The sequence below is a fragment of the Eucalyptus grandis genome, chromosome 8, assembly GCF_016545825.1.
Source record: "Eucalyptus grandis isolate ANBG69807.140 chromosome 8, ASM1654582v1, whole genome shotgun sequence".
NCBI lineage: Eukaryota > Viridiplantae > Streptophyta > Magnoliopsida > Myrtales > Myrtaceae > Eucalyptus > Eucalyptus grandis.
In genome coordinates, this window is record NC_052619.1 from 54,089,295 (window position 1) to 54,110,035 (window position 20,741).

Here is a 20,741-nt window from a genome sequence, read left to right on the forward strand (position 1 = left end):
ACAAATTCCAAATCCGCCCCGAGAAAGGGTGTTAATATTATTGAATAGTGAATTCGAATTTGGGGGTGAATTTACAACCAAGGTGCATTTAACTGCTTCCACAAGAAGCACTTGGATGTCAGTGGGCTGAGTCACATCCTGCTAATGACATAAACAAAAAATTCCAGGTTCATGGTGAAAATGAACCCTCGAACTCCGAAACTTACTGTCATAAATAGCAACAGAGAAACTAAATCTTAAAATGGGCCACGACACACAGGCATGACGTCACAATCGGCTCAGAACAATTTTCAGCAAGAAACCAGAAAGCAATGTACAATTTAAATCATTTAAATGTTACAATTGCCACTAATACTTCGAGAAAAGGCATAGTCTATACTTCATGCGACCTATGATCCTATCAAAGCATGAGCTTTTGTATAATTTGAGCCCAAGATAAAGTTTGACTCTAAAAAATCACCACTTTTCATGGAGAAGAGAATCAATGGGACATGAATTTGAGGTGGGTACCATTTCTGGTACCAGTTCCGCAACAGGTGCCTAGAAAAGTACCCTGGACCAATCTGTCAAAGAAAGACGAGACAAAAAGCCTAATATGCACATCTTAGAATTGGCTCCAGCCTACAACATATCCGGCCCTGTAGTCCGACTGAAGAGGAGCTGCCTCATTCGATTTGATTCGATTAGATTCGAGAGAGAGAGAGAGAGATAGAAATTGCGCACAGAGCACAAATTTAGGATCAATATATAATCTCTCTTAAAATGCATTACTGCTTCAAGAATACATGATATAAATTTGAGCTTCAAGTGCCTAAAAAAGTTAATTGTCCAGACCATAAACATATCAACACTCCTATAAAGTTTCCCGCAAGTAAACTTTGTCCCAAATACTTGGATGTCATTATCCACTATATTTAGGTATTCAACCAGGTTGAAGCTCCAAAGCTTAACATATAAGACTCAATTCACACAACTACATACCTCAATTATTGATGGTTCGCGTAAAGGGCTGTTTGCACCCTATCCTGCTTATGTTTTGTCTATGGGTTGATTTACCAAAAAAGAAAAAAGAAAAAAGGAAAAAAAAAAAAAAGATGCTGTCTATAACAAATTGTAGATATAAATATGAGAGCCATAGAAAGTTCAAGATCCACATGAAGAGTCTAGACTCTTCAAGGCAGATTTGGCAGAGAATTCCAGAAAACTCTGAAAAGACCAAAACTGAACAGTTGGAAGAACATATAGAACCAATAAAAATCACAAGTCCCAGCCATAAAGATTTTTCAGCTATCTTACCACAAGATCAAGTCTACAAAAGGATGCCATAGCTCCTCCCATAGAATGCCCTGTCACCATGACATTGATGTCTCCATACATATCCTTGGCTCTTATAACGGCATCCAAAATACCAGGTAGAATTGTCGTATTGTTATAAGCATAATAAAATCCACGATGAACCTAAGCAATGACCAATAGATTAGGACTGTGACTGTTTACAATCACACTCTTGCTGCGATATCGGTGGAGTATGCATCTGCTATAAGTGTTCTTTATAAAAAATTTCACATTAACCTAGAGCTTGTTGCTATTATATTCAGGCACCATTTCAAAACCACAAATTGTAATTAGATGCAAAGCTTTTTATTTTGCAGGTTTACATGTTAGATTTGACCGAACTTTTTAGTCGGACATGTCCTTGATGCAATGGAAAGACCGAGGGAATTTGATTTGTTTAAACTATAACATCTTTACTAAGGTTGCATGACGAATGGATCCTCAGTACAAGCAGGGGTTGAAAGTCATTCAACCAATAGCTGATGTCCAGCACTGCTTATAGGAATATAATTCATGTTGCAGTGGCCTACGAATTTGCAATTCTCGTGATGCCTCTCTGTTTGAATTTTATCTAATTGTTTGTCACTATTCCTAAACCAGCATACATAATACTGAAGGCATATGTTGCAGTGGCCAAGGACCTTAATGCTGTGGTTATAGCTATCAGAGGTACTGAAGAACAAAGGTATGCATGTTAACTTTGGCTATTCTTCCTTTTACAATTGACACACGAAGGAGTTGATGAAAACTTAAGAGGAGAGCAGCCTCGAGGAATGCATACACAAGGTACATCGGTCTGCTGTCCATACGAAGGGAAAAGGGTGAATCATTTCCACCAAGACATGAAAGTTACTTTCTTGTAATTTTACATGGAGTCGCGAGGAGATCACATGCTTTGCTCAGGTTGTTCTATGAAAAATTCTGTCACCTCTCTTTATTATTTGAGCTGTTCAGTTAGTGAATACTTCTATGTATGTCTGCCACATACAGAATTGCGTTGAAGATCTCTACTGGAGCTTGAAATAAACTACCCTCGCATGCCTGGTGCCATGGTGAGTTCTAGAGATGACGAATCAAGTGAGGGGATCAAATTTGAGTAAACATCAACTCATGCAATATATCAGTATATTCTTGCCTTCCTTCTTCGTGAACTTAAGGAACTATATATTCAATGCAATGCGATGAAAGGAGAATAAGTGAACAACATCTCAGCTTTCCCATAAAGCTGCTCCACTAAAACCTACAGGCAACAGTCATCACTCAGCTGGAGAAAAGCTGAATAGCTGATATTCAATCAGAAACTCAACAAATTTTATCCCCAAAGTAGAAACAGCAGAATATCAAACAAACATAAGGAAATTCTATCAATCCAAACATATTCCAGGTGCAGGCATTGATCCAAAGTCTGTAACCCGAGGCCTTAAGAAAACCAAGCAAATACGACACAATGCTCGTCGGTTATAGTTTGCCCCATTCGATCAGGCACTACAGCTTCACGGCACAGTCAACGATTTCCCCCAACCCTGAAATGCCCAATCCCCCAAATTCACAATACAAATTTCACCGTCCAAAGCTCAAAACCGACCTACTCAATCGTAGAGCCTGTCGATTCACACGTTATCCCAACCAGAACTCCCAAATCCAAATCAAGTCAGAGCATCAGAGCAGTAACTGACACATGAACATGAATAGAGGCAGCCGTATAGATGAAGACCTGATAAAGGCAGATGAAGGAAGGCATTCAACGTCGACCGTACTCATCATGTCGACAGCCAGAAACTTGAAGATGAGAGAGGGGAAATTGTTGCCGGCTGATGAAATCATATACAGCTCGATGTGAAGCTTCAGTTGAGCGCTTCCCTCTATCGTTCAGAGAACTCATTGGAGCTGGTTCCGGAAATCAATTTTGCAATTCGAGGATTCATACGTAATTTTCTTTTTTGGGGGGTAGAAGGGATATGTAGCCAAATATAATTGTTTTTTTTCTTTTATCTTTCTTATGGGTCCATAAAAATAAATATTTTAAATTTTATTTAAATATCTCACATAAATACAAATTTTGGATTTTTAGTATCACAAAAAGTTTGAAATAAATATACTGAGGTGGATATAATTGCAGGTTTTTTGTGGCATCTTTGAAATTTATTACATAAATTATATGTTATCAGTAATTAAAGTTGGGCTTTACGCCCTTCCTTTTGAATAGCCCGTCCTCGTCCCCGAATCCTTATGGGATCTTTTATGTCTAGATGCCGCTTTATTGGGCTTTTGTTTTAAAAACTATTGACTTTTAATAATATCATAAAGTATTTCGATAAAAAAAAAAAGGTAATTAAAGTTGGAAGTTGAAACGATTACAAATGGCAAGCAAAGTACAAAATGTGCTAGGACAAGATAAATGATAGTTTTTTTTTTTTTTTTTTTTACTTTCGAATACTTCATGTATTTTTTTTTTTTTTGTCATACTCTAATTTTACTCTAACACTCACTTTCGATTTTTGCCATTCTCCTTGCAGGGCGTGGGAGTCAAAACCTACTCCTAAAATGAAATCATCCCCACCCCAATCCCCCTGAGAATGTGGAGATTTGAACCCCCAACCCCCTTTCCAAATTGAAAAGATGGACACTGGTCCGCACATCTTCCATGACTTACATGGACCAAAATGCAATACAATGAGTTAATATGCAGGCTTTTGTGCTTTTCTTCGTAAATTTTTGATTGAATAATTAGGTTCAATTGAATGTTTTCTATAAGCAAGTGAATAAACAGGCAAAATTAAATAAGATAAAAAGGAGGATATTTGATATTGGTTAATTCAGAAGCTACGCTTGCAATTAAATTAGTACAACAGCACCGTGCATGTCACGTAGATACCACTACGAGGCATTAAATTATGAGAAAAAGAAAATCCTTGTCAATGTAGCTTGTCTTTTCATCAGATATGACAAAGACATCGTCATTCATGTTGGAATGTAGCCTGCTTATTTTCTAGAAGAAGCTATGCAAGTCCTAGAGAACACGTCCTTGATAATGATTCTTGAGGATAACAAGATATGGATGCATGATCAGCTACAAGGCTTAGGAAGAGAAATCACCTGTCAAAATGGTGGTATGGAAATAGAGAAGCAGAGTAGACTATTGAATTACGAAGAAGCATTAGATTTGCTGGTCAGAACCAAGGCAAAATTCTGTTACGATCTATTTCCAAGTTCAACAACACAAGTAATATGCCCTTCTCATTAGGCGACTTACTTTGAGTACTCTAATTTCTTTAGCACCGTACTCATCTGCTGCGCTAATATTCAACATTCTGTAAAGTAATGGGAGGATTTTCTCGACCCTTGAGAAAAAAAATGAACTGGAAGTGATTTGTTTTCCTTTGGCGCGAGAAAGAAAAAGCCGAAGCGCTGTGTCTCGAGTTTGACCACCAGCGACCATACTGCCAGGACTTTTGGAGACTTTCCAACCTAGGATTCTCTCGAGTTGATAGTGTAAACTTGCAGGTTGCACTTATGGAAGACCTTCGGGCACAAATGAGTCGAATGTTCATGCACGAATGAGGTCGAATGAACTTATGGACTTTTGGCACAACAGGCCGTCGAATGTTCTTCCAAAATGTGTTTTCAAAAAGAAGTCACCTTTCCTTCCCGAATTGCGATGGCGGGGATGACACTCCTCTCTCATGTTCAAAATAACCAATTTTTCTGTTGCGAATATAGTCTTTCTCAATCTGTCATGGAGCAAAGTTACAAAGAAATGGGATGGTTGGAGCCACACATTAAGGTATAAGATATATGCTGAGGAACATCTAGCATATATTGCATTGTATCTCATTATATCCGAAACTTATCCTAGCAAAGCTCTTTCTATTGTAGATAGCAAAGAAACCAAGGATCTAACGGGATGCAAAACACCTTTATAGACCTCCGGACTTCTCTCTGCATGTTAATTTAGAACGATTGACCTGCTACAGTTATGTGAAAGCTAGGTCCAAATTGATGATCCATTGGTCAGTTGAATCGCTTAGCTTCCTTAAATGCGAAGCACTGCTGGAAACTTCGCAACCTATTGGACGAGCCTGGAAAACTGGAATATTTAAAGGAACTCCTGGTTGATTGCACAATTGTATAGGAATCTCTAAATATCAAGCATTGAAGGATCTCGAAATTCTTCACATTGCTCATCATTGAAGATAATTAATTACTCAACTTCCCATCAACTAGAGCTATTACGTGCCTTTAATAGACAAATTGATGCTAGTATTATTATATTAAGTGCATTAGTTTTGTTAAATTACATCTTGGTCATTTATGTGAGATCTTTGAAAAACTGCTAGTTTGTACTTTAAATCTGAGGTCAATACCCATGCCTTATAAAATTTAACTTTGTTACACCTTAAATAATATAAGATATAATCAAGTGTGTAGGCTGTAATTGGTGACAAAAGCTCTTTCATTCACCTTTTGATTATCCTTGAGGAGCTTTAGTTTCAATACTGATAAGGAGAATCATTCCCTGACAAAAGTCCTACTTACTTTTGCCAAGAAATTTTATGTGCCAATGTGCCTGTAGCAAAAGGCAAGGTCACAGCTTGAGAAGTGGCCTCCCGAGACAGTCTTTGTTTCACCTTATAGAACCGATTAATTGCCTAACCATGCAAGTCTCTCAGTTCCAAAATTTCACGCATCTACTAATTTTGCTAAGTTCAACACGAGTTCAATCCCCCCAATAAAGGGATAAAAAAAAAAGAAGTAAAATAGTTTCGTGATTCAACTATGAATAGCTCAACTCAGCATCCTCACATCAAGTCTGGTAAACAGCCACAGGCCCAGGATTGGATCGACAGGCAAACATGCGCACACATTCATTCAATTGAAATCACAGAGTTGTAGTTACAAGGATGATATATTCAACTTTGTGCTATTTACATGCAGAGTGAATTTGAGTAGAGCTCCTATGCATCTTCTGATGAATATGGACAACAAATCAATGGAATGAATTTCGTGGCCAAACTTCATCACAGAGGTCCCTGATTCTGAATGTAGCCTCAATGCAGAAGAAGGATTCCTGGAAAGCATAAGATTTCCTCGACATTTTCACCTCCATATTCTGTCAATAGTGGGTCCATGACAATTTTGCATGATCCCCATGTCTCAACCATTAATTCCACAGTATAGTAAGACTAAATGGTCTACAGTGTTGTTCCAGTTATCAATCTTCAGAAACACGCCCTCATCAGTTGTCCACAAATATTCCTGGTAAGATATGGATATTCTCCGAAACAAGCTGATCTATCACACGACTTATTGCATCTAGCATGATAAATCCACAAAATAATTGCTTGACCAAGTAGCTACAACTGAAACTAGCTCCTTACTTGCTGTATGATGGATCTTCTCCAGATGTATCACAATCTTTCTCAACCTGATAAACCAAACTACCAAATCCTATATTATACAGCCATACCTACAACAAAGGGAAGATTACAATTACATGGGAACACTGTTATGAATACGATTAGTCACCAGAGAGGCAGGTGGAATCAAATCATTTTCACATTATCTCACATCAATATGTTTTTACATGGCTATCTTTGAGCTAATCACCAATAATTATAAGCATTAGTGTACTTACATAATTTAAGAGTGTATAATTGCACAGAGATTAAGACTAGGTAATCACCCATCTCACACACACACACACACAAATATATGGCAAACATTATACGTGCCTTGAACTTTGGAATCGGTACGAAAGACTCATGATGGCTTTTGCAGGAATGAGAGTTACTCAAATATTTCCAAAAGATCATGAATCCTACTAACTACCCTGCTTTGTTAAGAAGACAAACAAACAAGACAGTTATAATTTATACGCTGAATACAATGTTGGAATATATGAGACTTCACTGGTTATATAGGTTGAAAGAAATGCAAAGCAAAAGTCAAATTCAGTCACCAACAATTCCCCATAATTTATTTGATATTCTGTCAAGATCAAAGCTATACCTATCTAGGGAAGTGATGGTACTTCTGTGGGAACCGAGAATAGTACGAAGGCAAATGAGGCACAACATCAAGTCCAGTACTAATTTGTAATGTTTTTGGTACACAGTCACTGCATTAAAACACAAACACGGTATTGCAAATATGAAGTTGTCCAAATGTTAAAACCTGAACATTCAGTGCTTCATGATTGACCTGGAAATGAAGTGTTTCAGTTATATAAGTAAATCAAGCAGACGCTGGTCTGGAAAAACAGCTTCAGCACACTAGACAGCCAAATAACTTGAATATTAATACACCAATGGTCCTTTCAAGATGGGGAACAAAAACACTTTGCATCAATAACCATATATTACATTTCACATACAAAGATGAACAATAGAATAGCCCTTTCTCTCCATGAGGGTTGAAGGTCTAGTGTTAACACTGTTAAGATCCCATCCATAATTTTCCCAACACCAAAACCCACACACAACAAAACCAAACCCACCCTTAGCACCCAAAAAAGGTGTTAATAATATGGAATAGTGAGATTGGGAGTCAATTTACAACCAAGGTGCAATTAATTGCTTCCACAAGAAGCACTTGGATGTTGATGGGGTGACTCACATCCTGCTTATAATATAAACATTCCAGGTTCATGGTAAAAATGCCCTTTAACTACAAAACTTACCGTCATAAACAGCAAAGGAGAAACTAAATCTCAAAAAGGACTACAATGCATGGGCATGACGTCACAATTGGCTTGAAACAATTTTCAGCAAGAAACCAGAAAGCAAAAGTGAAATTTTAAATCATTTAAAAGTACTAGGACAAGATGTTATACTTGCTACTAATACTTTGAGAAAGGGTATAGTCTAAAGTTCATGCACCCTATGATCATATCATAGGCCACATGAACATTTGTATAATCAGACTCCAAGATAAAGTTTAACTCACAAAAATCACCACTTGTCATGGAGATGAGAATCGATGGGACATGAATTTGGATTGGGTACCATTTCTGGGACCACTCTGTCCAATAAAGCTGAGAGAAAAGGCATACTTCTGACATCTTTGAATTAGCTCCAGTGTACAACATATCTGGCTCTGTAGTCCAACTGAAAAAGAGCTGCTCCTTTTGATTAGAGAGAGACAGAGACAAAAACAGCACACCAAACATACATTTAGGATCGATATATAATATATTTTAAAATGCATTAGCACTTCAAGATTATGACATAAAATTTGAGCTTTGAGTGCTTTAAAAAGTTATTAGTCCAAACCATAAGCATATCAACAATCCCATAAAGTTTCCAGCAAGTAGACTTTGTAATGATTAGTTGGAAGTGTCTTTAACCACTATATTTAGGTATTCAACCAACTTGAAGCTCCATAACTTAAAAGGTAAGACTTGATTCACACAACTAGATCTTCAACAATTGATGGTTCAAGTAAAGGGCTGTTTGCACCCCATTCTGTTCGTGCTTTGTCTATTGGTTGATTTACCAAAAATGAAAGAAAACAAGATGCTGTCTATAACGAATTGAAAATGTAAATATGAGAGGAATAGAAAGTTCAAGATCCACATAAAGAGCCTAGACTCTTCAACACAGATTTGGCAGAGAATTCCAGATGACTCTTAACAGATTATAACTGGACAGTTGGAAGAACACGATAGAAAAAAAAACCAACAAAATTCACAAGTCCTGACTATAACAGTTTTTAACTATCTTACCACAAGATCAAGTCTGCAAAAGGATGCCATAGCCTTTCCCATAGAATTCCCTGTTGCCATGACGTTGATGTCTCCATATAAATCCTTGGCTCTTATAACAGCATCCAAAATACCAGGTCGAATTGTCGTATCACGATAAGCATAATAAAATCCATGATGAACCTAAGCAAAGATTAATTAAGACTGTAAATCAATCCAAATAAGAAGTATCCACAGCTTGCAGGAGGCCAATCAACTCTAGAGCTCACCATGGCACGAGGCATGCCAGGGTAGTTTATGTCAAGCTGTTTCCAGTAGAGATCTTCAACCCAATTCTGTGTGCTGTTGACATAAATAGAAGTAGCCACAGCATTAAGTTCCATGGCCACCCCAACATATGCCAATATATATATATATTTAGAAATAGAGACAAACAAGCATCGCAAATTGTTAGATGACTGCAGCACGAATTATACCTGCAAGCAGTGCTGAACACAAACTATCAATTCAATGACTCTGAACCTCTGCTTTCATATCTAAAGGTATAATGACCAGTTCAGAAGCTACTAAAAGGAAGCAGCATATATGCCCACAAAATGTCATCTCAAGAATTGGCCATTTAGTGCTGAGGACCCATTCTTCTGGTAACCTTAGCAACAATGTCATATTAAAACACATTAAGTTACCTTGGTCTTTCCATCACATCTAGGACAAGTCCAACTATTAAGTTTTGGCAAATCTGACGTGAACCTGCAAAATAAAAAGCTTTGCATCTAGTTACAATGTTACTGTATTGAAATGGTGAAACCTGAAGGGTGATAACAAAAACAAGCTCTAGGTAAATGTGAAAATCTTTATAAAGAACACTTACAGCAGATGCATACTCCACCACCATTGTTGAAACAGTGACTGTTAACAGCTTCATGAGCCTTGAAGCTCACTCTAAGTTCTACATTTACCAGTTGAAATAAATTTCAGATTGAAAATGCAGTCACAAGCTCATTCAATGACAAGCAACGAAGCAAGTTTCTTATATCTCTAGCAAGATACTTCGACAAATCAAGTAGAGGAACACTTGAAGGGAACAACATATTAAGACAATATTTCAGTATTTTTCTAACGTCCTTCTTCTTGAACATAAAGAGCTATATATTCAATGCAACACAATGAAAAGGGAATAAGTAAACAACATGAGGCCCCTCTTTCACGTAGAGCTACTCCTCTGAAACCTACAAGCCACAGTCCATTACTCAACTGGAGAAAAGCTGAATAGCTGATAGCCAATCACTGTAAGATACTCAACAAATTTTACCCCCAAAGTAGACACAGCGGGTGAAATTTTTATGGAACACAATATCATTCCCATTAGTTATATGTATCATATTGCATTGCCAACACGAGGATGTCCGAATGTCAAAACCTGGACAATCTGTGCTTCATGATTTACCTCGAAATTATAAGTGTCCTTAGTTATATAAATAAAACAAGCAAGTGCTGGTCTGGAAATACTTGAATGTTAATACTTTCACAAGGGGAAAAAATACTATGTGTCAATAACCATAAATTGCATTTCACATACGAAGGTGAATGATAGAACAACCCTTTCTCTCTGTGAGGGTTTGGAGGTCTAGCATTACTCTGTCTAGATCCCATCAGAATTTTCCCAAAACCAAACCCAACAGCCACAACAGAACCCACCCCACCCTCAACCCCAAGAAAAGGTGTTAATAATATGGAATAGTGAGATTGGGGTTGTATTTACGACCTAGGCACATTTAAATGCTTCCACAAGAAGCACTTGGATGGTGGAGTGAGTCATATCCGGCAAATGACATAAACAAAAAATGCGAGGTTCATGGTGAAAGTGCCCCTTGAATTCCAAAACTTACAGCCATTTTTTAGCAAAGGAGAAACTAAATCTTAAAAAGGGCCACAACGCATGGAAAGGGCCACGGCCCATGGACAAAACGTCACAATCGGCTCACACAATTTTCAGCAAGAGACCAGCTAACAACAATGGCATTTTAAATCATCCAAGTGTTTGGACAAGATGTCATAGTTGCTATTGATAATTCGAGAGAACGTTTAGTCTAAAGTTCATGCAACCTATGATCGTATCATAGGCCATGTGAATGTCTATAATCTGAGTCCAAGACAAAGTTTGACCCTAAAAAATCATGACATGTCATGGAGAAGAGAATTAATGGGACATGACTTTGGGGTGGGTGGGTACCATTTATGGCATCAGTTCCACAACAGGTGCCTAGAAAACTCTGGACCACTCTGTCCAATATAGACAAAAAGCATAAGGTAGACATTTTAGAATTGGCTCCACCCTACAACATGTCTGGCCTGTAGCCCAACTAAAAGGAGCTACTTCTTTTGGTTAAAGAGTGACAGATGGAAACGGTGCATGGAACACTGATTTAGGATAAATATATTCTAGTTTAAAATGCATTAGCACTTCAAGATTATATGGCATAACATTCGAGCATCAAGTGCTTGCAAAAGTTATATATCCAGACCATAAACATATCAATGATCCCATAAAGTTTCCAGCAAGTAAACTTTGTAATGATTAGTTGGAAGTCTTTATCCACTATATTTAGGTATTCAGCCAACTTGAAGTTCCATGGCTTAACATGTAAGACAATTCACACAATTAAATACGTAGACCATAGGTGGTTCAAGTAAAGGGTTTTTTGCAACCCATTCTGCTTGTATTTTGTCTACATATTGATTTACCTAAAAAAAAAAAAAAAAAAAAAAGATGCTGACCAATGGTGAATATAAAAGTGAAGCCATAGAAAGTTCAAGATATCCAGAGTATCCAGAGTCTAGACTCTTGAAGGCAGAGTTGGCAGAGGATTCCAGGTATCTCAAGGGAAGAACACGGTAGAGAAGAACCAATATCCAAACTATAACAAGCTTTTAACCGCAAAAGGATGCCATAGGCCCTACCGTAGAATACCCTGTCACCATGACATTGAGGTCTATATATAAATCCTTGGCTCCTTTAACAGCATCCGAAGTACCAGGTCGCATCGTCGTATTGTGATAAGACTGTAACTCATTCCAAATTAGAAGTATCCACAACTTGCAAGAGGCTAACAATCTCTAGAACTCACCATGGACCCAGGTGTGTAGGGGTAGTTTAGGTCAAGTTGTTTCCAGTAGAAATCTTCAACCCAATTCTGCATGCTAAAGACATAAATATAAGTAACCACTAGCTGAAAAGCTCAAACTTTTCCAAGAACAAAATTAGTAAAGTATGTGATCTCCTCATAACTCCATCTGAAATTACAAGCACATAACTTTCATGTCTTGGTGGAAATGATTCACTGTTTTCCCTTCTCATGGACAGCAGACCCATAGGCTTTGTGTACGCATTCACCGAAGGCTACTCTTCTTAGCTTAAATTTTCATCAAATTCTTTGCATGTCAATTGTAAGAGGAATGATTGCTAAAGTTAACATGCATACCCATGTTCTCGAGTACATTTGAAAGTTGTAACCGCAGCACTAAGGTCCTGCCACCCCAAAATATGCCTACAGGTAATTTATAATGATTAGAAATAAAAGACAAAAAATTAGATGAAACTCAAACATGGAGGCATCACAAGCATCGCAAATTGGTCAGCCTCCGCCACACAAATTATATACCTTTATGCAATGTTGGACATCAACTATCAGTTCAATGACTTTGAACACCTGCTTTCAAATCCAAAGGCATTGAAGCTAATAAGAGAAGGCAGCATATGCCCACAAAATCTCATCTCAAGAATTGGCCATTTAGTACTGTACTGAGGACCTATTCTTTAAGTTTATGCAACCTTAGCAACAATGTCATATTCAAATGTAGTCAAATTACCTTGGACTTTCCATATCAACTAGGACATGTCCAACTAAAAAGTTCTGTCGAATCTGACATGTAAAAATAAAAAGCTTAGCATCTAGTTACAATGTCATTGTATTGAAATGGTGAAACCTGAAGGGTAATGACCACAACAAGCTCTAGGTATATGTGAAAATCTTTATAAAGAACACTTACAACAGATGCATACTCCACCACCATCGTCGCAAGAGTGCGATTGTAAACAGCTGTATGAGCCTCGGACCTCACTCTAAGTTCTGCATTTACCAGTTGAGAAAATTTCATATTGAAAATGCAGTCGCAAACTCATTCAATTACATGCAATGAAGCAAATCTCTTATGTCTCTACCAAGCTATTTCGACAAAATCAAGTGAGAGGAACACTTTAAGAAAACATCAACTGAAAACAATATTTCAGTATATTCCTGCAATCCTTGTTTGTGAACTTAAAGAACTATATATTCAAGGCAATGCGACATAAGGGGAATAAGTAAACAACATAAGGCTCCTCTTTCAAATAAAGCTACTCCATGGAAACCTACAAGCTACAGTCCATTACTTGACTGCAGAAAAGCTGAATAGCTTATAGTCGATCACTGTGAGATACTCAAAACAAATTTTATCCCCAAAATGGAAACAGCAGGATGAAATTTGCATTGAACAAACATAAGGAAATTCGATCGTACTGACCATATTCCAGTTGCAGCGTCGATCCAAACTTGGTAATCCAAGAGCTTAACAGGACCATCCAAATACAACACAACACTGTCATTCATATGCTTTGAAAACATCAAATCTACACTAGAGGGATCATTCAGCTATAATATGCCCCACTCAATCAGGCACTACAGCACCACAACACGGTCAACTATTCCCCCAACCCTGAAATGCCTAATCAGCCAAATTCACTACACAAATCTCACTTCCCCAGGCTCAAAACCAACCTACTCGATGCTAGAGCCGGTCTATACGAACCTTATCATGATCCAGACTCCCAATGCGAATCAAGTCAAAGGATCACAACCGTAACTAATTACACGAACATGAGTTGCAATGAAGCATTGTTAGAACCACCATCGCTGTCAACCACAACCTGTTCCGCTCCACATTATTCTGCAAGAGGGAAGGATCGAACAGCATCGTCGAGAAAAAAACACGATATCGTGCAACATAAGAAATTCCAATCTCCACAACCTTTCCTTCCATATACGCAAAACGGTCACGCGCGATCGAATGGCGCGATCGCCAGGCGAGATGGAGAGATCGATTGCGGTCTTTTGTCCGTATTGCTCGAATTCAAACCTCGGATTCTGGTCTCGCAGGTGAGTGGACTCTAATACTCTATAGTGATTTTCGCGACGGATGGCGATCGAAAGCTCCACCGACTTCGGGGCGGGAGGAAGGAGGGGGACGATGGATTTGCTGATTTTCCTTATTTGCACTCGGGCGCTTGCTCTGTTGGCGGGCGTACTCGGTGTCACGTCCGGTGATTTCGTCGTTTCCGTGAGGGCAATGAAGGAAGTTTGGCTAAAATGAGGCGTGCTCCTGGACAAATTTCCGTTCTCTCTGTCTCTCTTCTTTTGGCGCTTCCTTTGATGTCTTTCAAATGAGCACTTTTGACTCTGCTTGGTTCAATTATAGGGTTCAAACTAGAATTACGAAAATAACACGAAAACTAGAGCGAATATTACTTATCCATTTATTGATATTCGTGGAAGTATATAAAGATGCGGATTACTCTATTATGATAGCAAGCTTATTGAGATAATTTTTTGCAATTCCAAGCTCGAATCCATCTCATAACTCGAATTATTAAAAACTTCGTTTTATTGATATTATTCAAACTTGAAAAGAATGTAATTTGACATGTGTGAAAAGCAAGTGGAACTTAATTGTGGACTGTGGAACCACAGTTTGAGAACATGGCTTATCCATGACATATCGATTCTTGAATATTCTTTGAAACTTAATGGAAGTGGATTTGATAGTTTTATTTTTTTTTAGATAAATATATATACAATAGTTTGAGCTGAGTTGTTTTATATAAAATTTACAAAATATTTATAGCAATAATATGACGAACTAATCACCATACTATAAAATGATGCTATCATCATTTCATAATTACTTAATTGATAAATGAGTTGTACAATCATGGGGAATGAAAACTTTACTTTAACTTTACATGTAAAAGATAAAATATTATTAAATAAAAGAAAAAGGTCCACAATCTTTGAGAACAAAAGTCATTGGACTTTTTTCACGGGCTAAGTTTGAAATAAAAAGAGTTGTAATCTCACACAACAAAAGTCACATGATGTCATTTTAAAAATATCAAAAAGAGTGTAAATGATTTTTATTTTTAAACCGCAATTAGCTCACACAAACAAAATAATATAAGAACCACACCCCAATGCGTGGTATATGCAATGTTTGGTTGCTCTCACGGATTTATATTCATAATCAAATGATTATAAAATCACAGAAAAATCAGTACACCAAAAAAAAAAAAAGAAGTGGAAGTTAAAGAATAAGTGAAATTCAAGAGAAATTATTGAGAAGAGTAAATTAATCAACTTTATAGAAACCAATCTTCAAATCTCTTCCTTTATTGGTAACATATACGCATCAATCCCTCATTCGCCTGAAGTCAAATCTTATAAGCACGAGACAGACTTATAGATCACTCCTTTTTTATCAAGTTCATTTACCGTTCGTTCACTTTGGAGTATAAAAAAACCAAAATTGAAAGGAAAAAGTCGCATACACAATCCAACCCCAACCCCAAGCACGACAACCCAATGGTGAAGGGATCATGCCATCTTCCATTAATTCACCAGTTCGAATCATGTCGCGAGTGAACTTTTCACTAGTTAGTATTTCAGGCATTCACAACGTTCCATGGAAAGATTTTTAAGCTTTTGGCATATTAGTTACAATGATAGGCTTACACACTTGACATGGACTGAGTTGTTATGTCTCAAATGAGATATTTTGAGATAGACATAACACTTTATGTAATGACAAGAATGGATAATTGTTTTTGATCATCTCTTCCCACATTTTTTAATTTATCAAAAGTTCTCATAAGCAACTAAATATGTTCTCCAAGCATGACAAGCTTGAGGTAAAAAAAAATAGGGAAAATTTAAAAAACAACCGAAATGCACTCATTTTCTTAAATAAGGGCCCGAAGTGGACTCTGTTTTAAATAAAGACTTGAAGTGGTCTTGATTGTTTCAAATAAGGGCAATGACCTTATTGGTCACCGCTTGGCTAATTTTTCAATTGGTTACGAGTGTTTTCATCCAAATTTTCTTCTCTTTTTTTCTCGTCTCTTCTTTTTTCTTTTTTGGCGTTGGCCGGCAGCAGCTGGCAAAGGCTGACGAAGGCTCAACAACCTTCACCGGCCATTGGGAAGGGCTGGCGAGGGCTCGCAAGCACTCACCGGTAGTGGGTGAGGACTTGAAAGCCCTCACGGATGGCCGCGAGGGGTGGCCTCTGCCCAGTGAGATAGGTGAGGCCATCCCTCGCTGTGGCCAGCATGGGTGGCCCTTGCCCAACCCTCTGTGGGCATCACCAATGGCCAAAAACCAAAGAAAAAAAAAAAACCAGAAAAAAAGGAAGAAAAAAACAAAGTTAAAAAAATGGTAAATGACAAAAATACCTTAACTATTGGAAAGTCAAGCTCTTATTTGAAAATGAACATGCATACTTTAAACTTTATTCAAACATACACAATTATTTCAATTCCTTATTTAAGAAAGTGATGGCACTTCACGTCCTTATTTGAAATAATATCAATTTCGAGCTCTTATTTGAGAAAATGAGGACACTTCGGGTACCTTTTTGGAATTTTCCCAAAGATTATTTGAGAACCAAAACATACAACAAAATGATTGTGCAAATGAAAAGGTAAGTAGCAACAATCGAATGCACAAGAAGAATCAGGTGACTATATTAGCAAGATATAAAATTTTGACCTTAGCACACAAGTTGTGTGGATAAAGCTCTCCAAAATCAAGAGCCCTTGCACGCACACATGCTTTTGTGACTTCCCGACGGTTGTAGTTAAAATTCTCATGAATTTGAAGATTTGACAATCTCTATGATGAAAGAAAAAACCAGGTTAATTTATCGACTACTCAAAAATTAAAACTATACTTCTCAAATGGAGCAAGAGGTCAACTGACAAATCTGCGTAGGTTCTGCAAGACATCACAGAGAAGCTTAATATCCTCTCTGTTCTTGCAATTTTCGATCATCAACCACGTCCATGCATTTGGAGCCACTTTTTTTTTTTTTTAACAGATTCAAGAAATTTATCATAGATGTCCTTCACGGTCTCTGCATAATATTACAAGAATCAAATATCAGAGAAAGAACTACACAATTTGTCAAGACACAAATTAGATGGGAAAAAGATCAAAACATGTGGGTTCCTCCTTTTCGGTCCTTGCTTCAAAAATATGGTAAACTCGAAATTATCGAATAAGGGGCTGAGGCAACCTATTGCCATTAGCCGGCCCTGTGAATTTCAACGACATCACATCAACACCTTTTACTGCCAAGAGAAATGCAGCTCCATTTTGTATCAACAAACTGATTCAACCCAGAACTGATATTTAAGAATATGAAGCACTCAACTTGAAGAAACAGTTCGACTGACAATGATTAAGAATCTAACCATCCCAAACCGATTTAACACAATAAAAATACGACATCTCAATTAAACAAGCACAATCAGATAATCATCCCTCGAACGAGTTACTAAACCAGACTTCCTCATCAGTTACTCATAATTCTTCATCAATCATCTCCACCCCCCCCATATCTAGACATCAAACTCAACCTAAAAAAAGCCCCCGCTAACAAAGAACCATCGCTCCGGCATCTACAATCCACGTCGAGATCCCTCGGCAGCAATAAACAAAAAAATCTAACGGACGAGAAGCGTGCTACCTGCGAAACCGAGGGACTGAGCAGTGGAGGAGAAGGAGGAGCTGCGATCTCGACGTGCCTGCGCCCGAATCCGAGCGCATTCCGCGACTCGGCGGTCATTCGGAGGGACGAATCCAGCCGAGCCGAGATGAACCGGAGGCTTGAGAATGCGACAGAGCCTGCGAGCTCTCGCGGCGGCGTGCATAGCTCCGGCGTGATCGAAGAATCAACGAGCCGACGAGTTCCTCGCGCCGGAAGGTCCGTGCTGTTGCCGAGCGAGGTTTTTCGGCCGCTCAGGGTTTTGCGAGGAGGAAGAAGAAATGAGGTAATGTTCGCCTGCGGCGGCGTCTATGGCCACTTACGGTGTGGAACATTCAGAAAACTTTTGCAAACGACACTCTCAAATGGAAATGGACAAATGTTTAGAAATGCTTATTATTTAGCCTAAAAAAAAAAAAAGTTATGGCATGTTGAGAGAAATTTAAATTCCATTTGGGAAGGAAAGTCTTTGTGGGATTAATTGACGATATCTTGATTATTCATTTTACTAACATTATTATAATTCATCTCCACAAAAAAGATGATATTTAGCTTTCTAAGTTGATTTTTTGGGATTAATTGGCCCATTTTGATTTAGTGGTTCTGGAGAGAACTTGTACGTGTATTTGGAATATCGTATAAGTTGAATTTTCTACGTGATTAAGTGCAAACAATTTCATATTTGACGCCATATGAATTTTGTGATTTATAAGGTAGATGATATTGGAAAATATAAAAAACAATATTTCTCATTTTTAACCCAATGACTTATTATGTACCTCTAAGTTTAAATATATCAAATACATATGAGTTTTACCTTTGGAGACCCTTTCCACTTCTGCATCAATTTGCCTTGCATTCTTGGTTTTTTCTCAAAAAAATGTCTATCCCCATCCTAAATTCTTATATCCAAAAAAAAGCACTCCAAGCCACCTGAAAATTAAACCACTCAAACGTGGAGCAAAAAACTAAAAAATGTTTACAAGAAGGGACGGTTTAATCTTTCAATATATTATATTGTTCGCCCTACTTAGATGCATGCGAAAGTTAATTGTAAACAAGGTTTTTTCATTGAACTACCCACAGTAAGGTTGGGTTGAAAATAGCAAAAAAAAAAAAACCCACCCACAGATTATAATAAGAAACGAGCTGTCGTTTTCTAGATTCGAGGGAAATACTCCCCTTTTTAACTTGAGCTGCAACTGTCTCCCCTCCACCCCCTATACACAACAGAAAAAACTCCTTCCTTTTGTCAGCCACGGAAACGGACCGCTTAAGCAAATCAAAACTCCAACAGACAAAGAGGAAAAAACCCAAAACTTCATTACAATCTGATGCATAAAGGGAGAGGGGATCAATCCTCCAATCTTAATTCCTTTCGATTGACATTCTTTTTTACAAAAATGGGTTGTGGGGAGTCGAAGCATGCTGTTGCTACCGGAAACACCATAACCAAAAGCAGGAGTTCAAGCACACATCCAGCGAAGAACAAACAAGTGGAACAAAACGTTCCTCAGATGGAAGCAATTGGGAATGACGCGGCATTACTTGTGTGACAAGAAATCAATAATGCGGTGAGCCAGGATACAGGAACTGCAGCTGATGTTAAGGACATAACTGAACATCCCGGGCCCAAACAAGAAGAAGAGAACAAAGGAGAAGAGACAAAGGCCGAGGATGAAGACAAAGAGGAAGAGAAGCATGTCGAGGAAGAGAAGGAGATCGAGCTGGAGCAAGAGTTAGAGCCAGAGATGAAACCGGTAGTAGAAGAGGAAGAGGCAGAGCCTGGGAGATTCATATCCTGCGACTCGCCGGATCATTACTTCTCTCCGAGAAGAGATGAGGAAGCGCTGGAAGGGAACGCGTCTGAGGGGCTCTCCTCCGAGTACAACTCACCCTGGCATGAACCGGTGAAGGAGGGCGAGTACAGTAAAGTGAGTTGTGGAAGAGAAGAATCCAACTGGACTGGAAAAGGCAGAGGAATGGAAGAAGGAAATTGACTCCGCTCCTGATGAGGTAATTGAATGAGTCTTGTGAGATTTAATGGCTGAGTTCTAATAATAGAGACATGTATTCAGGATCAAAAGGTCACGGTTGCAGGTTCGCAGACATATGTCTTAACATGGATTATGTTTTATGCTAATCTACACAACCCGTTTTTTTCCCTTGATTTTGATACATTTACTGTGCATTTGGACATTGACGCGAAGGCCAAGAAGTACAAACATCTCAGACTTGACTGTTTGAGCTGGTTTTCTGATCGAGATGGTTGACTCTAGAAAAAGTTTACGGAACCATGTTTCTGTGCAGGAAGTCGTGGCTGATTTAGCAAGTGGAGAAGTAGCGAAGAGCAACTGAATCGAAGAAGCAGCATTGTGAGAACAATTTCCATAACTAATCTCAAGCAGCCTTTTATGTGTTAGTTACTTAGAATAACAGTCATGTAGTTTGGTTCTAGATGCTGAAAATTGTCAGAACAGAGAGCAGACTTGAGGTTGGAGCCTGGAATGCAATTTATATCATTTGATATGCGTGCATTGGGGCTGGAGAAATGATCCTAATTTCTATGTAAAAGAAACTCCCAAGGGATGCTGTCACCTTGCGGTGTTACACTCTCAGAAGACAGTTGAAATCAAAAGGATCCTTGAATCACATAAGGTGATCAAATCATAATCAAAGAGTCGTGGAGGCTAGATTTAAAGTACTTAAAACAAGTACACTAGCTCAAATGCAATTTGAACATCTAGCTATATCTGAAATAATGACTACGACATTGGCACTTCATTTTAAGACATCAAGTGAATAGCGGCAGTGTATCAAAATTTTATTCTAAACTTGGAATACCTAAAAC

The 20,741-nt window shown here is 38.1% G+C and overlaps 2 protein-coding genes across 7 annotated transcripts; one reads left to right on the top strand and one right to left on the bottom strand.

The window, feature by feature from the left end:
- Positions 1–71: 71 nt before the first annotated feature.
- On the bottom strand, positions 72–10,632 carry LOC104415044 (lipase-like). 6 transcript variants are annotated; one of them, XM_039300818.1, is made up of 6 exons: positions 9,909–10,632; positions 9,724–9,787; positions 9,307–9,379; positions 9,059–9,220; positions 8,352–8,452; positions 72–559 (listed from the first exon to the last, which is right to left on the bottom strand). In XM_039300818.1, exons 2-6 carry the CDS (start codon positions 9,735–9,737, stop codon positions 541–543), a joined length of 369 nt encoding a protein of 122 aa, XP_039156752.1. In that variant the 5' UTR covers positions 9,738–9,787; positions 9,909–10,632; the 3' UTR covers positions 72–540. The 6 variants fall into 6 exon arrangements, 4 of the variants coding, with proteins under 4 accessions (XP_039156752.1, XP_039156751.1, XP_039156750.1 ...); XM_039300817.1 differs by having other exon boundaries at positions 8,352–8,458; XR_005545897.1 differs by lacking the exon at positions 72–559 and adding an exon at positions 6,178–6,802 and having other exon boundaries at positions 7,345–8,458.
- A 7,367-nt stretch (positions 10,633–17,999) lies between these two features.
- LOC120287356 (cilia- and flagella-associated protein 251-like) lies at positions 18,000–19,890 on the top strand. Its single transcript, XM_039300132.1, has 2 exons — positions 18,000–18,176; positions 19,474–19,890. The coding sequence occupies exons 1-2, from the start codon at positions 18,000–18,002 to the stop codon at positions 19,888–19,890; spliced, it is 594 nt and encodes a 197-aa protein (XP_039156066.1).
- The last annotated feature ends 851 nt before the right edge of the window (positions 19,891–20,741 follow it).

Coding starts and splice junctions, on each gene's coding strand:
- LOC104415044 (XM_039300815.1), bottom strand. Junction 9,221..9,306: donor CTGGCATGCCTCGTGCCATG/GTGAGCTCTAGA, acceptor ATCTTTGCTTAG/GTTCATCATGGATTTTATTA. Junction 8,459..9,058: donor TTTGCAGACTTGATCTTGTG/GTAAGATAGTTA, acceptor TCTAATCAAAAG/GAGCAGCTCTTTTTCAGTTG.
- LOC120287356 (XM_039300132.1), top strand. CDS start 18,000: ATGAACCGGAGGCTTGAGAATGCGACAGAGCCTGCGAGCTCTCGCGGC. Junction 18,177..19,473: donor GAGGAGGAAGAAGAAATGAG/GTAATGTTCGCC, acceptor GCGGTGAGCCAG/GATACAGGAACTGCAGCTGA.